Here is a 15,655-nt window from a genome sequence, read left to right as displayed (position 1 = left end):
AAGCACATAAATAACAGTGTGGTTTGTTCATAGATATTAACAATAAAATTTTATTTTTGTTGACTTGCTCAAATGACATTACCATAGGGGACAAACCCTGTAGCATAACACACAATTGTATCAAAGAACTTGTATACTCTGGTACATTAAAATCCATTGGTCTTTCTCGTACTTTGAATGGATCATTTATCCAGGCACGATTTTGTAACATCATGCCCTAGTCATTTGAAAAATAGTGGCTCACTGAGTCATAAAGATCTTTAAAATGTTGATACATTTTATTATGTAGTACCACATGACCATAATAATATCACCACTGGGCTCATCAGAAAAGCTTTCATAAATGAGGAGAAGCAGAATCAGGTTTTTTGCCAAAATTCGAATTTTCACTTGAAAGCTCATTTTATAGTTGGGCAACAAATAGAGTCACTTGTTTTCCCTTAAATGACAGCTCACTTTATTCATTTTTGAGAAAATGTCTGCCAAACACCCAGCCTTCATTTGACTGTCAGCCATTCAAGGAAAAATATTCCAGGAGAAAAGCAGCTAGTTCAGCTCATGACTCAAACAACTGTACAAGTGGTTTTCCTGGAGACAATATCGTACTTCTGTGTGCAGCATAGGTCCTCTGTACTTACTTCCCATTTCATCAGAGAGACTATTTAAAAGACGTGCACTCAACGGTTGACAATAGAATTAATCATTTTGACAGCTCCATTAAGATCATTTTATTAAATTTAAAAAAATTTTTTTTTAATTTTTTGGGGTGGGAGAGGTAATTTGGTTTATTATTTATTATTATTTATTTTATAGTATTTATTTACTTATATTATTTTTAACAAAGGTACCTAGGACCTCGTGCATGCCACTCATACACTCTACTACCACTGTGCTATACCCTCCCTGCTACCATTAAGTTTATTCTGAAGTGGAAATTGGTGTTTCTTTTCTGCAGTTGCGTGAGAATACAGAACGCAGTGACTGCCAGTGCGTGTTGGTGCCACTGTCTGGATTTCTGCTGTGTCACCAGGAGGCTCCCCCATCAACTGCTTTTGCATCATCAGTGTATATGTCAACTAAACGAAATGGGAAAATAATGCCTAAGTATTTTTATGAAAATCATTTTGACCTCCTGGATCCCCTGCGAGGGTCCTGGAGACCCCAGGGGTCTGTGGATTACACTTAAAGCACAATCACTGTGTGCCATTATCACACCTAAAAATTTTACAATGTCTCCTTAATAATATTCAAATATCCACTTAGTGTTCATATTTCCAAATTGTTTTCATGAACGTTATACATTTCTTCAAATGTTTGAAACTCAAGATCCAAACGATTCCATGTCCCGTGATCTTTTAAGTACGGTAAGTTCCCCCTCCATATCTTTTTTTTTCCTTTGCCATTTATATGCTGAAAATACTGGGCTGTTTATTCTGAAGAACTTCTACATGGTCTGGATTTTCCTGATCACCTTAAATTTGAAAAAATTTTAATTAAAAATTTTTTTTTGTTTTTATTTTTTGGGGGCAAAACAATTAGGTTTATTTTTATTTATTTTAACAGAGGTACTGCAGATTGAATCCAGGCCCTCATGCACATTAAACATGAACTCTACCACTGAGCTATATCCTCCCCACCCCATCACCTTAAATTTTAATGATTAATTTTCTGTTCCTTCATCTGGACTCCAAACCTGAGAAAGTCAAGGTTTCAGAATTTTTGGCCATATATTAACAGCAATTTCTTACCCCTTGCCAGGTCTTAAAATGATTCTTTTTCTAAGATACTGAGTGAGAGGTTTGGCTTTTTCCCTTAAGTGCCTTTACTTTCTACTCCTTTATTCAGCATTTCTGCCATCAGTGTTTGTCGAATACTTGTTGGTGGCAGACACTGCTTGGGCACAGCTGTGAGTGACCCAGTGCTCTCTTCTCTTGTGAGCTTACATTCTATCTGCGGAGATAGGCAATAACCATAAGCAAAATATACAGCATGTCAGATAGCATTAACTGCATCAGGAGTGGGTGGGAGGGATGCATTTTGCATAGAAAGGCTAGAGAAGCTTTTACTCAGCAGTGAGGTTTGAGCCAAGACTCCATAATCAGACATCAGTCTCCATAATCCCTATAATCGTAACTCCAAGACTCCATAATCAGACCCCTACCAGTGGATGTTCCTTTCCTTGTCTTACTTCCAGTGTCTTTCCATACCACTCCATCTGGTCACCAGTTCCTCCCAGAAGGTCGAACTGCCTCCCTTTTTTTATACCTGAGGTGATGGGAAGGAATGATATCTAATCATAGCTTTTCCCTCCTCCTTTGAGGCTCTGAGAAGTAGCCTTCAATCTTTTTTTCCCCCCATGGCAAAATTACAAATTAGGAAGCCTGCAAGAATTCTCCTGATACAGAGTAAAGTGGTTATCTCATGCTATCTTTCCTTTATTTTTAACTCGAGACCCCCAAATAAAGTCATACTATCATTTTGAAACTATAAACAAATTATCTTCTTCAGAATTAAAATTCGTTGGCTTCTACAGGCTTTAGTTTTTCCATTTGTAAACAGGTTTTTGGGCCAATAGACCTCTGATCTATTCTATTTCTGGATCTACTCATAAAATACAAGAAGCTTTGATTCAGTTGTTTCATTTTATAGTAATACTTTGCCCAATAAGACTCACACATCCAGTAATAAACCTGATTAAGAATGACTATGATCTTTTTTCTCCACAAGATGGGATAAATAGGATATTCTTTAGGTGTCTCTCCACAAGGAGGAGATAGAGTGAGGCACTAGCTGGAGTTCTTTGCAGTATCAAGACATGGCCAGCAGACGAGAAGGGCAGGGCAGATGGAGCAGCTACCTATTCTGGTTTATGCAGGGGCACCACTGTTCCACCCAGATTGGCAGCACTGACAAGCTGGATGATGATAGAAGCTCACCAGAGCCTTGGTGTCCAGGGTCTTTACTGGAGGTTGATCATATAGGTACCTCTGACTCCCCACACAGCTGACCTCAGTTTCTAGCCCTTTCAGAAGTCAAGCTGATACCATGTGGACCAAGGTCCCCAGCATAAATCACATTGTTAGCATCAACTAACAAGGCCTCCAGGTAAAGATACTCTTATCAGGCAGGATATTGCAAGAGCTTAGAGGTTACCTCCCCAGAGCTGGGCAACAGTTAAACCTTTCTTTGGAAGGTACAGAGTTTAGGCAACCCAGATTGGCTGCGTAATGCCCTGCAGTGTTTTTTTTTTCTTTTCTTTATGCCATAGGAAAGCAGTTTTGTATTTTATTTTGTTTTTCCAGGAAAGCAGTTCTGAAGAACATCGAGCTGTTCCTCATACACAAGCAATCATTTCTTGGTGTCCAGTCTTTGGCCACATGTTGCCAAATAGCTTGAAGGAAGTTTATTTCTATATCAGAAGTTGATATCTCAGTGAGATTTGAAATCATTATGGAAAAGGAGTGGCCCCAATTAACGACCCACCTGTCTCCATGCCCTTTACAACAGGACTTTGCAAGTCTTCTTATCAGGAGGTGCAGTAATTTTTCCCTGCATCTGAATCAAGGCTAGCTTTGTGACTTGCTTTGGCTACAAAGCTATGAAAATAATGATGTACTGGCCCTGAGCTGAGGCTTCAAGAGGCCTCATATGTTCCTGCTTTCTCTCAGAACCCTGTTGGACCAACAGAGACCAGGGGAAAGAGAGCAGGTTGTCCCAGTTGAGTCCCTTCTAGACCAGCTGACAGCCAGCTGAGGCCCAGATATGTGAGAAAGCCCAACGGGAATCAACAGAGCTGCCTGGGGAACCGTTCCTTCTCCCCAGCTTCCCTGACTCACAGCTGCAGCACCTCCATCGCTGCCTCTGCTGTCACATGATATTCTCCCCCCATGCCTCTGTGTCTTGTCACCTCTTCTTATGAGGACACCAGTCACACTGGATTAAGGGCCAACACTACTCCAGTATGACCTCAGCTTAACCAATGACATCTGCAAAGATCCAATTTCCAAATAAAGTCTGGGAAGGCCATGAATTCTGGGAGGATACTATTAACCCAGTACAGGTCCATATGAAGGACATGATTTATGAATGTTGATGTGGACCTTGATCATCTGGCTGAAGTGGTGTTTGTCAGGGTCTCTCCACTCAAACGTGACTCTTTTTCTTTTCTTTCTTTCTTCTTTTTTTTTTGGAGGGGGAGGTAATTAGGTTTATTTCTTTATTTTTAATAGAGGTCCTTGGGATTGAACACAGGATCCCATGCATGATAAGCATGTGCTCTACCACTGAGCTACGCCCTCCCCTGAAAGTGATCCTTTTTGTTTCCCCTTTTCCATGCTGCACTCTTTGGAAGTCGCTAGGAGCAAGACACATTTAAGGATTGGATGGGTTACATACATAATTTATTTGGAATGCTTCTGTACGGGATACCTGTCACTTCTCCCCATTTATGAATGTACTCAATTGAGTTCCATGTATAGCCATATCACAAGAGTTAACTCATACCCCTGGGGGAAGCAACTTGACTAACTACAGTGCCTATCTACAATTCTTTTTGCCTTTAGTCTAACAAAACTAATTTTTTTTTGGCCTCGATTCATTTATTGCAAAGAATGAAAATCTGTAAACATGGGTGGGAGACAGTTGGGTAATTGCTTTTTCTGTAGTATTTGGGGGCATGCTTTCAAAGTGTTGTTTTTCTGTATATGCTGAATAATATTTAATGATAATTAAAACTCCAGTTTCAGCCACTTATTTAAGTAATTTCAACCACTCAAATTATTCCAACTAACTATAACTTCAGTTGTTTCAATATCTTTTACAGAAAACAAAAGGTTTTCTTATAGAGAAGGTAATTCAAATTGTTAAGGCCAGTCCATATTATTATTCTTTGACCTCAGATGTAAAAATGTATATTTTTCCCTCTTCATTTTTTATATCCACAAGGTGTACAGAATTTAAAAATAACTTACAACAACATTGCTGGGCTATACTGCATGACCTATTCTCTTTGATAATTCTATAACAATTATTTTTTAATGCTACCCATCAGTATGAACATGAACCTGTTTCACTTTGAACATCCAGTTTCTGAAATATATGTACAAAATCCAAATGCAACTGTTCACATTCAAATGTAAAAACATATAAGGTGGTAGACTTCAAGTTATCCCACTCATAAAACATGACATTATTTTGCATAACTTGTGAAGAATTATTCAGAGATATTGACACTAAAATGTCATTGGAAGACAGCACACTCCAGTTAAAAGAAACACTCATACTTGTTGCTACTGTTGGTCTCCGTTCATTTCCAAAGTTACTTAGGCCAGCACCTGTTTCCCCCACCCTCTTCGGTGAGGTCCTTTCATACATTTAAAAAGATACAGTTAGGTTCCCTTGTCAAGCCTGCATTCTTTCCCGGGATCTACCAACCTCCTAAATGATTTTTAGAAATTTGCCTAAACTATGGTTCACTCTTGGTGCTGTAAAGTTCTATAGGTTTTGAAAAATGCATAGTGTCATATATCCACCATTACAGTACCATATAGAATAGTTTTACCACCCTAAAATTTCCTGGTACTTCATTTATTCATCCATCCCCAAGCTTGAACCCTGGGTAACCACTGGTCTTTTTATTGTCTCCCTAGTTCTGTTTTTTCCAGAATGTGACTTGGTTGGGGATCACACTGTGTAGCTTTTTCAGAATGACTTCTTTCACTTAGCTATGTGTATTTAAGGTTCTTCTGTGTCTTTTTGTGACTTGATAGTTCATTTCCTTTTATAGCTGACAGATATTCCATTGTATGAATGGACTGTAGTGGGTTTACCCATTTACCTTTGGATGGACATTTTGGTTGTTTGGTTGTTGACATTTTAGTTTTTGGAGATTATGAAAGCTGCAATAAATATTTTGTGTGCAGACTTTCGTACAGACAGAAGCTTTCAACTCACCTGGGTAAGTACCTAGGAACATGACTGCTAGATCACGTAGCTGGATTATGTTTAGCTTTGTAGGAAACTGCCAGGTTGTCTCTCAAAGTGACTGTACCATTTTGCATTCTCATCAGCAATGAATGAGAATTCCTGTTACTCTCTGTCTTCATCAGTATTGGATGGTGTTAGTTTTTTAAATTTTAGTCATCATCATAGGTGTGTAGTGTCATCTTGTTTTGTTTTAACTTCCAATTCCGTGATGACATATGATATTGAGCATCTTTTCATATGCTTATTTGCCATCTGTATATCTTTTTTGGTGAAGTGTCTGTTCAGATCTTTTGCCCATTTTAAAACCAGTTGTTTGTTATTTTTTTTTAATTTTGGGGGGAGGTAATTAGGTTTACTTATTTATTTGTTTATTTATTTTTAGTAGAGGTACTGGGGATTGAACCCAGGACCTCATGTATGCTAAGCACACACTCTACCACCGAGCTGTACCCACGCCTATTGTTGAGTTTTAAGAGCACATCTATCATCCAAGTCTCAGTTTCTAAAAGCTACTCCTGACTGAAAGGACCAGAACTCCTTGGAAAAGTGGTTGATTACTGGTCTGGGCTGGGAAAAGACAAGAATGAACCTGGAGCATCTTTTGATGCTAGAAAGTAAGACAGTGTTCAAAAAGGTAAGGGCCAGTCTAAAGGGCAGACAAGCCTATATGACAGAGGCTCCTAGTGACCAAAGCTGGAGCAATTTGAGCAACAAAATAAATAATGATTGTATTAGATTATAACCTATGGAATAAACAAGTATCCACAAGTTTATATATATTGAAAGTGTACAAATAATTGAGTAAATATGTAACTGAGGCAGAAGAAATGGCTCTTCCTTAGAAAATAATTCTAACAAATAATGTAGAAGAAATAAGAGAAATAGAAAATCACCATTAGAACACCACAATAACAACGAATGCAGGCAAGATCCAACAATGGATGCTAAAAATAATGGGTGAACGCGAAGCAAAAGTGGATATTTGCAGCCTTAAAGTTTCTACCGTGATATATTTATTAATTACAAAGGAAAAAATAGTAACTTCACAGTGCAGAAACCCGACAAACACGGCCTGACCAAATTGAGCAAGGTTAACATCATCCATAACAAGATGCACTGCCACCTTACACTGCTTATATGATATATACTGAGAAGGGAACATCATTTCTGTGGTATCGTTGCCCCAAAGCACATCTACTCTTGAAAGAACATCAGAAAATCCAGACCAAGGAACGTTCAAGTAAATACCTGGCCCATATTCTTCAAAATGTCAGAGTCAGAAACACAAGGACAGACTGAGAAGTGTCACAGATTGTAGGAGGCAAGGACAGCCAAATGCTGTGTGGACTGATGGGTTAGATCCTGGACCAAACAGGCACCCACTAAACAAGAGGACATTAGTGGAAAAACTGGTGAAATCAAGTTTGTAGTTTAGTATTGTGCCAATTCTCTGACTGTACCAATTGGTGTTTTACTCATTCTCAGTTTTGGTAATTATACTGCAGTTACATACAATGTAAACATTAATGAAAACTAAGCGAAGGGTATATAGGAACTCCCTGTACTATTTTGGCAACTTTTCTGTAAGTCTAAAATTATTTCAAAATAGAAAAGGGAAAATAATTTGGATACTCACCCTTTATCCGTTAGTCATGTGGAAGTATCTTCCTCCCCTGGCAGGCACTTTGGTTAAGTTGATGCGTCTCAGCTGGAATGTCAGCTGTACGTTCCAAAGGCCATTCCTTCTATTGCTCGGTCAGGTTGGCAGCCTCTGGGTGGTGAGGTATATACATTAGGATTAGTGGATCCTATGGTCACCTGCCCATTACTGCACCTCCTTTGCTAAAAAGTGGGTCGCTTGGCCTGAGGTGACGGTATGTGATATACCATGTTGGTCGGTCAAACACTCTGTGAGGCTTCAGACACTGGTGCTGGCTGGGGCCGTGCAGGTAGGAGAGGCAAACCCATACTCATAATATGTATTGTGTTGATTTCAGTCAAGGTAAATTGTTCCCCTTCCAGAGTGGAAGGGGTCTGATGTGATCAACTTGTTACCCAGTGGCCAGCTGGTGTCCCTGAGGAACGGTGCCAAGTTAGGGAGATTCAGTGTTGCTGCAGTGCTGTTAGCTGGGTCGGCCTTAGTGAATGGAGGTCCAGGCTGGTGGGCCCATCATTAGTCTCTTTCCTACTAACCATTGTGCCCCCACTGGGGTGGTCACTGACATTGGTTGGTTAATAACAGCTGGCTGAATCATCTGTCTACTTTGTTTAGTCTCTTACATGGTAAATGCTCCCATGTGATACATGTGCTATAGAGATCTCACCTTGTACCTACTCCTCTAGATCCATCTACATGCCTCTTTTTTTAATAATTAAAAGAATTTTTTTGTTTTGAAGTATAGTCAGTTTACAACGGTGTGTCAATTTCTGGTGTACAGCCCAGTCATACATAGACATACATATATTCCCTTTCATATTCTTTTTCGTTGTAGGTTACCACAAGATATTGAACATAGTTTCCTGTGCTATACAGTATGAAATTGTTTATCTATTTTATATATAGTAGTTAGTATCTGCAAATCTTGAACTCCCGATTTATCCCTTCTCACCCCCTTTCCCCTCTGGGAAACTTAAGTTTGTTTTCTATGTCTACGAGTCTGCTTCTGTTTTGTAAATAAGTTCATTTGTGTCACTTTTTAAAGATTCCACATATAAGTGATATCATATGGTTTTTTCCTTTCTCTTTCTGGTTTTCTTCACTTAGAATGACTATCTCCAGGTCCATCCATGTTGCTGCAAGTGGCATTATTCTATTCTTTTTATGGCTGAGTAGTATTTCACTGCATATATATACTACAACATCTTTATCCAGTCATCTGTTGATGGACATTTAGGTTGTTTCCACATCTACATGCCTCTTCTCCAAACCTCCTTGATCCTGATTTTTCAGTCTCTCCATAGGCCCTTGACCAACCAACTAGCCAAGTCATTTACCACTCCCTGTGGAATACCAGGTGCATGACCTGGTGCTCTGTCAATTGGGAGGACCTCAGAGTTACCTCCCCCAAGTGGGGCTGTAATGCAGCAGCAGTCACTTTCAGCTTCCCCCCTCATATTCAGCCAATCCATTCATGAAGCAAGCTTGAACTTTTCCCTCCTCCATCAGCTGGTCATAAGAGTTCCCCCACATGGTTGGAGATGTGAGCTGAGGGAGAGATGCTAGCTAAGCAATGGTGGGTGACATGGGGGTCTGGGCCACCTACTCATGCAGCTCATTTTGCCCTCTGGCCCTTCTTGTGCCCAGTTTTGTTTGTACCCTTTTTGTTTAGTAATGGATTGTTTTGGACCCGCCTGGTTTTATGACTTAGTGGGTCTGATAGAACACAGCTCATGATGGCCAGCTCTGGTCACACAGTCACTTTGATATCTTAACCAGGACCCAGTAGTAGGTTGGGGCAATTTTTTTGAATAGTGTATAGTTCTCTGTTGCAGATGTCATGAACCTACTCTGGAAGCTTAGGGATCTATATGGTTGTTCTTTTTAGTTTTTTCCACAAAACCCTACCTCGCATCTCTCCCACATCCATGGATACCTCTAGTATCATCAGCTACATGTAGCTAAGAGCTACCATATTGGGAAGCACAGATACAGAACATTTCCACCACTGCAGAAAGTTGTACTGGGCAGCACTGCATCTAGATCTAACAGTTTTTAAGAAATACAGAGGTTAGAGAAAAATATTAAATAATACCACAAGGGTGCAATCATCCAAATAAAAATGTGGAACATTTTGCAGAGCAAGTGACTCAGTTTCTTTAACAAATAAATGGTTTAGAAAAAAGAGGGAGAGGAAAACTATTGTAGATTAAGAGGTTTATGAGAGATATTAACCAAATGCATTATGTGGACTCTCCCTGGATCTGGATTTGAACTAACCAACTGTAAAAGAGACGATTTTTGAGATTAGCCAGTTAAGCGAAACACTGAGAGTGGAAATGTGAACCAATTCAAATGTGGTTGAGGAGAAGGACTCAAGTAGAGTCTGTGTTCTTGGCTCAGTTGGGAAGAAAAACAAAACTAGGAATAGCTTTATCTCAGTAATGTTAACAGCGTGCTTCTTCAAATTGTTGTGGGAAGAAAACGGAGCTTGGGATAATCTCAAGAGCAACATCCACATCTGTGGCGTGATCCTGGGATCTGCCCCGTGGGAGGGTGGAGATAAAGGGATGGAACAGTCTTTTTCTTCATTTATCTGGGTTGTTGCTGCTCATCCTCAGCACTCCTCTTTCAGGAAGTCTTTCTAGCTTGCCTCACTGCCCTACCCCATCTCATCCTCCAAGAGCTTCCATGTGCTTCCCTCTTCATAGCCCCAATCAAGGCTGCTCTATTCCTGCAGGGTGAGAAAGGTAAAGGGTGTGAGCCTGGTTGGAGCTGGGGATTCAGGAGCAGAAAGGGAAGCTGGAGCTAAGAGGCCCAAAAGGAGACTGGAAGGAAGTGTAGCAGTTGGGGAGGTCAACAGGTACTGACAGGACTTTCAGGGCCACCACAAGGAGTTTGAAGGACCATGGGAAGCCTTCACATACTTTTAAACCAGGGAGCAGCCACTGTCCTGTTTCCCTTTATGTTCAGGAAGCCTTTCAGAAAATAAGCCTCCTGAATCAGCGAGGGCTGGCAAGGCCACCTTAAGGCTGTGCCACCTTAAGGAGCCCTGACCCACCCCGCACAACCAATAGGCTGGGGCAGCAGCCATCTGCTGTCCAGTGATGGCCAGCCTGCTCCGGGGTGCAATCTGGCGGCTGTTCCCCAGGAAGGGCTACTGCTCCTGGGGAACACAGGTAGGTGGGAGAAGGGGAACCCCTTGGAGGGTGGGGGGCCCATGCTGAGTTCCTGCCAGGCTCTGTGCTGCCCCAGCACCAGGCGACCTTGAGCAGAGGATCACTGGGCTCCCCCTGTGTCAAGTGAAAGTGTTGAGTGAGATGGGCCAAGGCCCCCACAACTGCCACGAGTGGGGCTGGAGGATGTTCACTGAACAGTTTGTGGACTCCAGGTGCCCCTCTGGGGCTCTGGGAAACACACACGTTTGAAAGAATAACTGGGAGGCAAGGAGCTGGGTTCTAGGCCAAACACTATCCTAGACTTGCTGGCCTCTTTCCCCATCTGTAAAATGAGAAGAAATCCCCAGAAGGGCTCCAAGAGCCCCATGAGCCCCCTGCCGAGGGGGGTGGGATGTGGGTGCCTCTGTTCACAGACAATGGAAGCCCCTCTCTGTCTCCTACCCCTCCCACCTGACACAGGGCAGGCCGTGGCCCCCGTGCCTTTGAGTGACCTTGCCAATGTGCTTCTCCCTTGCAGGGCAAGCTCAGCCAGGGCTTTGTGGAGGCCCTGAAGGCGCTTGTGGGGAGCCCCCATGTGTCTACTGCGGCTGCAGTCCGAGAGCAGCACGGGCACGATGAGTCGATGCACAGGTGGGGGCCCTCCCCTACTACAGCCCCCGGCTGGGAGTTGGGGTGCTGGCTTCTCTGGCGTTCCCCACCTCTCCTCTACACTCATCCAGAAGAGGGTTCTCTGCCCCTTGCCTAGTGTGCAGTCTCAGGCCCTGCAACACCTCCAGAGGGTACCACATGCCCCTAAATTACTGAGGGTCTGGTTCTAGGTGCCAACCTCCGGATGCTGTGGTGTGGCCCCAGAATGTGGAGCAGGTCAGCCAGCTGGCAGCCCTCTGCTATGGCCATGGCGTGCCCATCATCCCATTTGGCACAGGCACAGGGGTCGAGGGTGGAGTATGTGCCGTGCAGGTACGTGTGGTGGCTCTCCCCCTCTGGTCAGGCCCTGGGCCCATCACATTTGGCACATTGGCGGTTGCCTCTTCCACTGCACACATCCTGGTTGGCCACCTTACCTGCCATCCCGGGGCTCTGGTCTGGCTCCTGGGAGGTTGGCCATGAGGTGAGGTCCTGGGGGCTGTGTCCTGGTAGGAGGCCTAGGTTAGTGGCACCTTGCACCCTTCCCACTAGGGCGGTGTCTGCATCAACTTGACCCACATGGACCGGATCCTGGAGCTGAATCCAGACGACTTCTCTGCGGTGGTGGAGCCAGGTGTCACGCACAAAGCTCTCAACGCCCACCTGCGGGACAGTGGGCTCTGGTTCCCTGTGGGTAGGCCGGGGCATGAGACCCTTCCCAAGCCCTGAGGGCTCCCTGGTAGCAGGGCTGTTTCTGGGGCCAGGGGGACCCCTTTGCCCCACCTAGTGCCTGCCCTAGACTGCCTCCTGCCTGCCCTCTGCCCTCCAGACCCTGGTGCAGATGCCTCTCTCTGCGGCATGGTGGCCACGGGGGCCTCGGGCACCAACGCTGTGCGCTATGGCACCATGCGGGACAACGTGCTGAACCTGGAGGTGGTGCTGCCAGATGGGCGGCTGCTTCACACTGCGGGGCCCGGCCGTTACTTCCGGTGTGCACTGTGTCCTCTACCCGCGGCAATGGGGGCTCACTGGGAGAGAGGTTATGGAACTCATGTGGACCAAAGCTGGTGGTCCTGGGGTTTGTTCCTTCTGCATGAGGCCCACTGGGGCTGTGCCAGGGAGTGGTGGCCTTGGGGGCAGTCTGTGCCGAGGGGGCCAGCCCAGACCTTGGTCTCAGCTCCCCACTTGGCTTCTGACCAGAAATCCATCATCTTGTGGCCTGGGCACTCACCTACCTTGTATCTCTGGGGCCTAGGAAGAGCGCTGCTGGCTACAACCTCACGGGGCTCTTTGTGGGCTCCGAGGGGACGCTGGGCCTCATTACAGCTGCCACCCTTCGCCTGCATCCTGCCCCAGAAGCCATGGTGGCTGCCACCTGTGCTTTCCCCAGCATCCAGGCGGCCGTGGACAGCACCATACACATCCTCCAGGCTGCAGTGCCTGTGGCCCGCATTGGTGAGCCAGAGACTGGGGCAGTCCTGGTGGGCTCCCCAGAGGAAGCCTCCTTTGAAAGCCAGGCCTCACCTCGCCAGGCCTCTCTGTGCTCCCAGAGTTCCTGGATGATGTCATGATGGATGCCTGCAACAGGTACAGCAAGCTGAACTGCTGCGTGGCGCCCACTCTCTTCCTGGAGTTCCACGGCTCCGAGCAGGCACTGGCAGAGCAAGTGCAACGCACAGGTGTGCTGGGGTGCTGCGAGGCAGGGGGCATGGGCTGCCCCAAAGTAGGGCCCAGTGTCAACCCCCTGCCCTCCCGCAGAGGAGATCACCCAGCACAATGGAGCCTCCCACTTCTCCTGGGCCAAGAATGCTGAGGAGCGCAGCCGGCTCTGGGTGGCACGGCACAATGCCTGGTACGCAGCCCTGTCCCTGCGGCCCGGCTGCAAGGTGAGCAGAGTGGGCTGGATGTGGGAGCCTTTCCTTAGCCCATTATCCTATTGTCCAGGGCAGCAGGTTGAGGGCCCCAGTGGACAGGACTGGCTTCACCCAGCTGTTTCTTGGATACTGCCCAGAGGGAAAGCACAGTGTCGGCCAAACCCTAGGGAGGCAGCTCCTGCCTTGAGCCAGGGCAAGGACAGGGCAATGCTCATAGGAGTTTGAACGCAGAGGGAAGGCTTCCTGGAGGAATATGGTGAAGCGAAGCTGGTAGCCAGCAGGAAGGGGAGACTGGGCTCCAAGCAGCAGGCACTGGGGCATCTGTATGTAGCTCCCAGTGTCGGGGGGAGCAGGGCAAGAGCTGTGGGAGCCTCTGCCGGCAGGGCCTGGGGAACACACCTGGGCTAATCACCTTGTTGCCTAGGGGAAACAGGCCTAGAGAAGAGCAGGTATGTTCATGTGAGTTGAGCCCCCTAAACCCATTTTTAGCCTTGATCCCAGTGACCTCTTACCTCTGGGCAGGCAGGGGTGAGGGAGGGAACCTCACAGGCCTGCCTCGACTCAGGGCTATTCCACTGATGTGTGTGTGCCCATCTCACGGCTGCCGGAGATCCTGGTGCAGACCAAGGAAGACCTGAAGGCCTCAGGACTCACAGGTTCTGCCTACCTGTTGCAGGGAGTGGTGGGGAAGGGGAGGGTGGAGGGTGGGGCTGGGGGCAGCAGCTCTGTTCTCTGGGCCCTCAGGAACCATCACTGGGCATGTGGGTGACGGCAATTTCCACTGCATCCTGCTGGTAGACCCTGAGGACCCTGAGGAGCTCCTCAGGGTCAAGGCCTTTGCAGAACAGCTGGGCAGGTAAGAGCAGGGGAGGAAGGAGGCAAGCCGGCAGGGAGGTGGGGGGAGTAGGAGGGGCGCCCGCTGAGGACCTCTCCCTGCTGCCTTCCAGGCGGGCACTGGCACTCCATGGGACGTGTACCGGGGAACATGGCATTGGGCTGGGCAAGCGGCAGCTGCTGCAGGAAGAGGTGGGCGCCGTGGGCATGGAGACCATGCGGCAGCTCAAGGCCATGCTGGATCCCCGAGGCCTCATGAACCCAGGCAAGGTGCTGTGAGGAGCTCTGAGCACCTGGCCCCCAGGCCCTCAGACAGTGGCATCTCCTGTTCAGGAAGCTCTTTTTACACCACATAACAGTTCTGCCTTTGCCCAAACCCTGTGGGGGCCTTCGCCTGCCCAAGCAGCCCTTTTACTTGGAGAGGCCAGAGGGAGGAGAGAAGTCTGGAAGGCCAGCTCCTCCCAGGCCCACTTGCTGTCCTCAGGAGCCTTGGGTCCAGTAAATGACTCAGGGTCATTCCCAGCTTCACTGCTCTTGCACACGTCCTGTCCTGGCTGGGAGATACTCCCCTCTTAGGATGACTCCCCTCTGTCTCGGCCTCCCCATTGCTGGGAGGAGTGAGTGACACAGCCTGGGGGATCCTTCAAGTGGCTGCTACCAATCACTGGCAATGGAAGTGATTCTCCTGGTACCACACCTCTCCATGGCGTGATGTATTACACAACCAGCTTTTTTGCCCTCAACACCTGTCCAGAGCACCTCGTCTGGGGCACCTGGCAGTTGTTCCCCTCTAAGCCCGCAAGAGGGCACCCGACACCACAAAGCTCAGATAGCACAGACTGCCTGGGCAGCGGTGCCCAGCACTCACCTCTGCACGGGCCTACAGCTCTCAGTCCTGGGCCCCCTACTTCTCAGGGTCTAGGAGGTGCCTGGCGTCCTGGAAACCAGTCTCTAAACTCTCTACCCGCTACAGGTCCCAGGACCCTATAGCGCAGGCCCGTCTCCCTCACTCTCTGACCTTGGCCCTTAGGAAAGGGGCTGAGTGAGGGTTGCTGGGGAGCCAGAGGCATCTTCCATCTCCACATTCCCCGAACCCATCTGTGCAAACACTAAGCTCCTCTGTGACGTCTCTGTCCCTTGGATGGCAGCAGTAGCTGTGCAGTGGGTAGTGTGGGGCAAATCTCCCAGGCCCTCCCCCCGAACCACCCAATCTAACCATCAGCCACATGCAGTCTTGGAGACACAGCTCACCCGTGCCCTCCCCTCCACCCAGGTGCCACCCGCAGCCCTCCTGGGGCAGCATTCTTCTTGGCAGGTTTCTCCCTTCCTGGGCAGGGCTCTTTGATGTACCCCTCAATGTCTGGCAACTAGTAGGTGCTCAGCAAATGACCACTGCCCTGCAATTCTTTATTAAGAAAAATTCAAAACATACAGGAGAGTTGGAAGAACAAGTCCACCGTTCACTGAAATACCAGCCACTGATGATTCAACAATGAATA

The 15,655-nt window shown here is 46.7% G+C and overlaps 1 protein-coding gene across 4 annotated transcripts; it reads left to right on the top strand.

Annotated features, from left to right (window-relative positions):
* Positions 1-10,722: 10,722 nt before the first annotated feature.
* On the top strand, positions 10,723-15,655 carry LDHD (lactate dehydrogenase D). 4 transcript variants are annotated; one of them, XM_006207488.4, is made up of 11 exons: positions 10,723-10,821; positions 11,339-11,451; positions 11,640-11,781; positions 12,001-12,142; positions 12,278-12,437; positions 12,704-12,903; positions 12,999-13,127; positions 13,207-13,334; positions 13,888-13,978; positions 14,067-14,178; positions 14,270-15,655. In XM_006207488.4, exons 1-11 carry the CDS (start codon positions 10,750-10,752, stop codon positions 14,433-14,435), a joined length of 1,455 nt encoding a protein of 484 aa, XP_006207550.2. In that variant the 5' UTR covers positions 10,723-10,749; the 3' UTR covers positions 14,436-15,655. The 4 variants fall into 4 exon arrangements, with proteins under 4 accessions (XP_006207550.2, XP_072824939.1, XP_072824938.1 ...); XM_072968837.1 differs by having other exon boundaries at positions 10,736-10,821; positions 12,001-12,082; positions 12,981-13,127; XM_072968836.1 differs by having other exon boundaries at positions 10,736-10,821; positions 12,981-13,127.

This window comes from Vicugna pacos, chromosome 9 (assembly GCF_048564905.1).
Source record: "Vicugna pacos chromosome 9, VicPac4, whole genome shotgun sequence".
Lineage (NCBI taxonomy): Eukaryota > Metazoa > Chordata > Mammalia > Artiodactyla > Camelidae > Vicugna > Vicugna pacos.
This window is presented reverse-complemented; position numbering and strand designations above follow the sequence as displayed.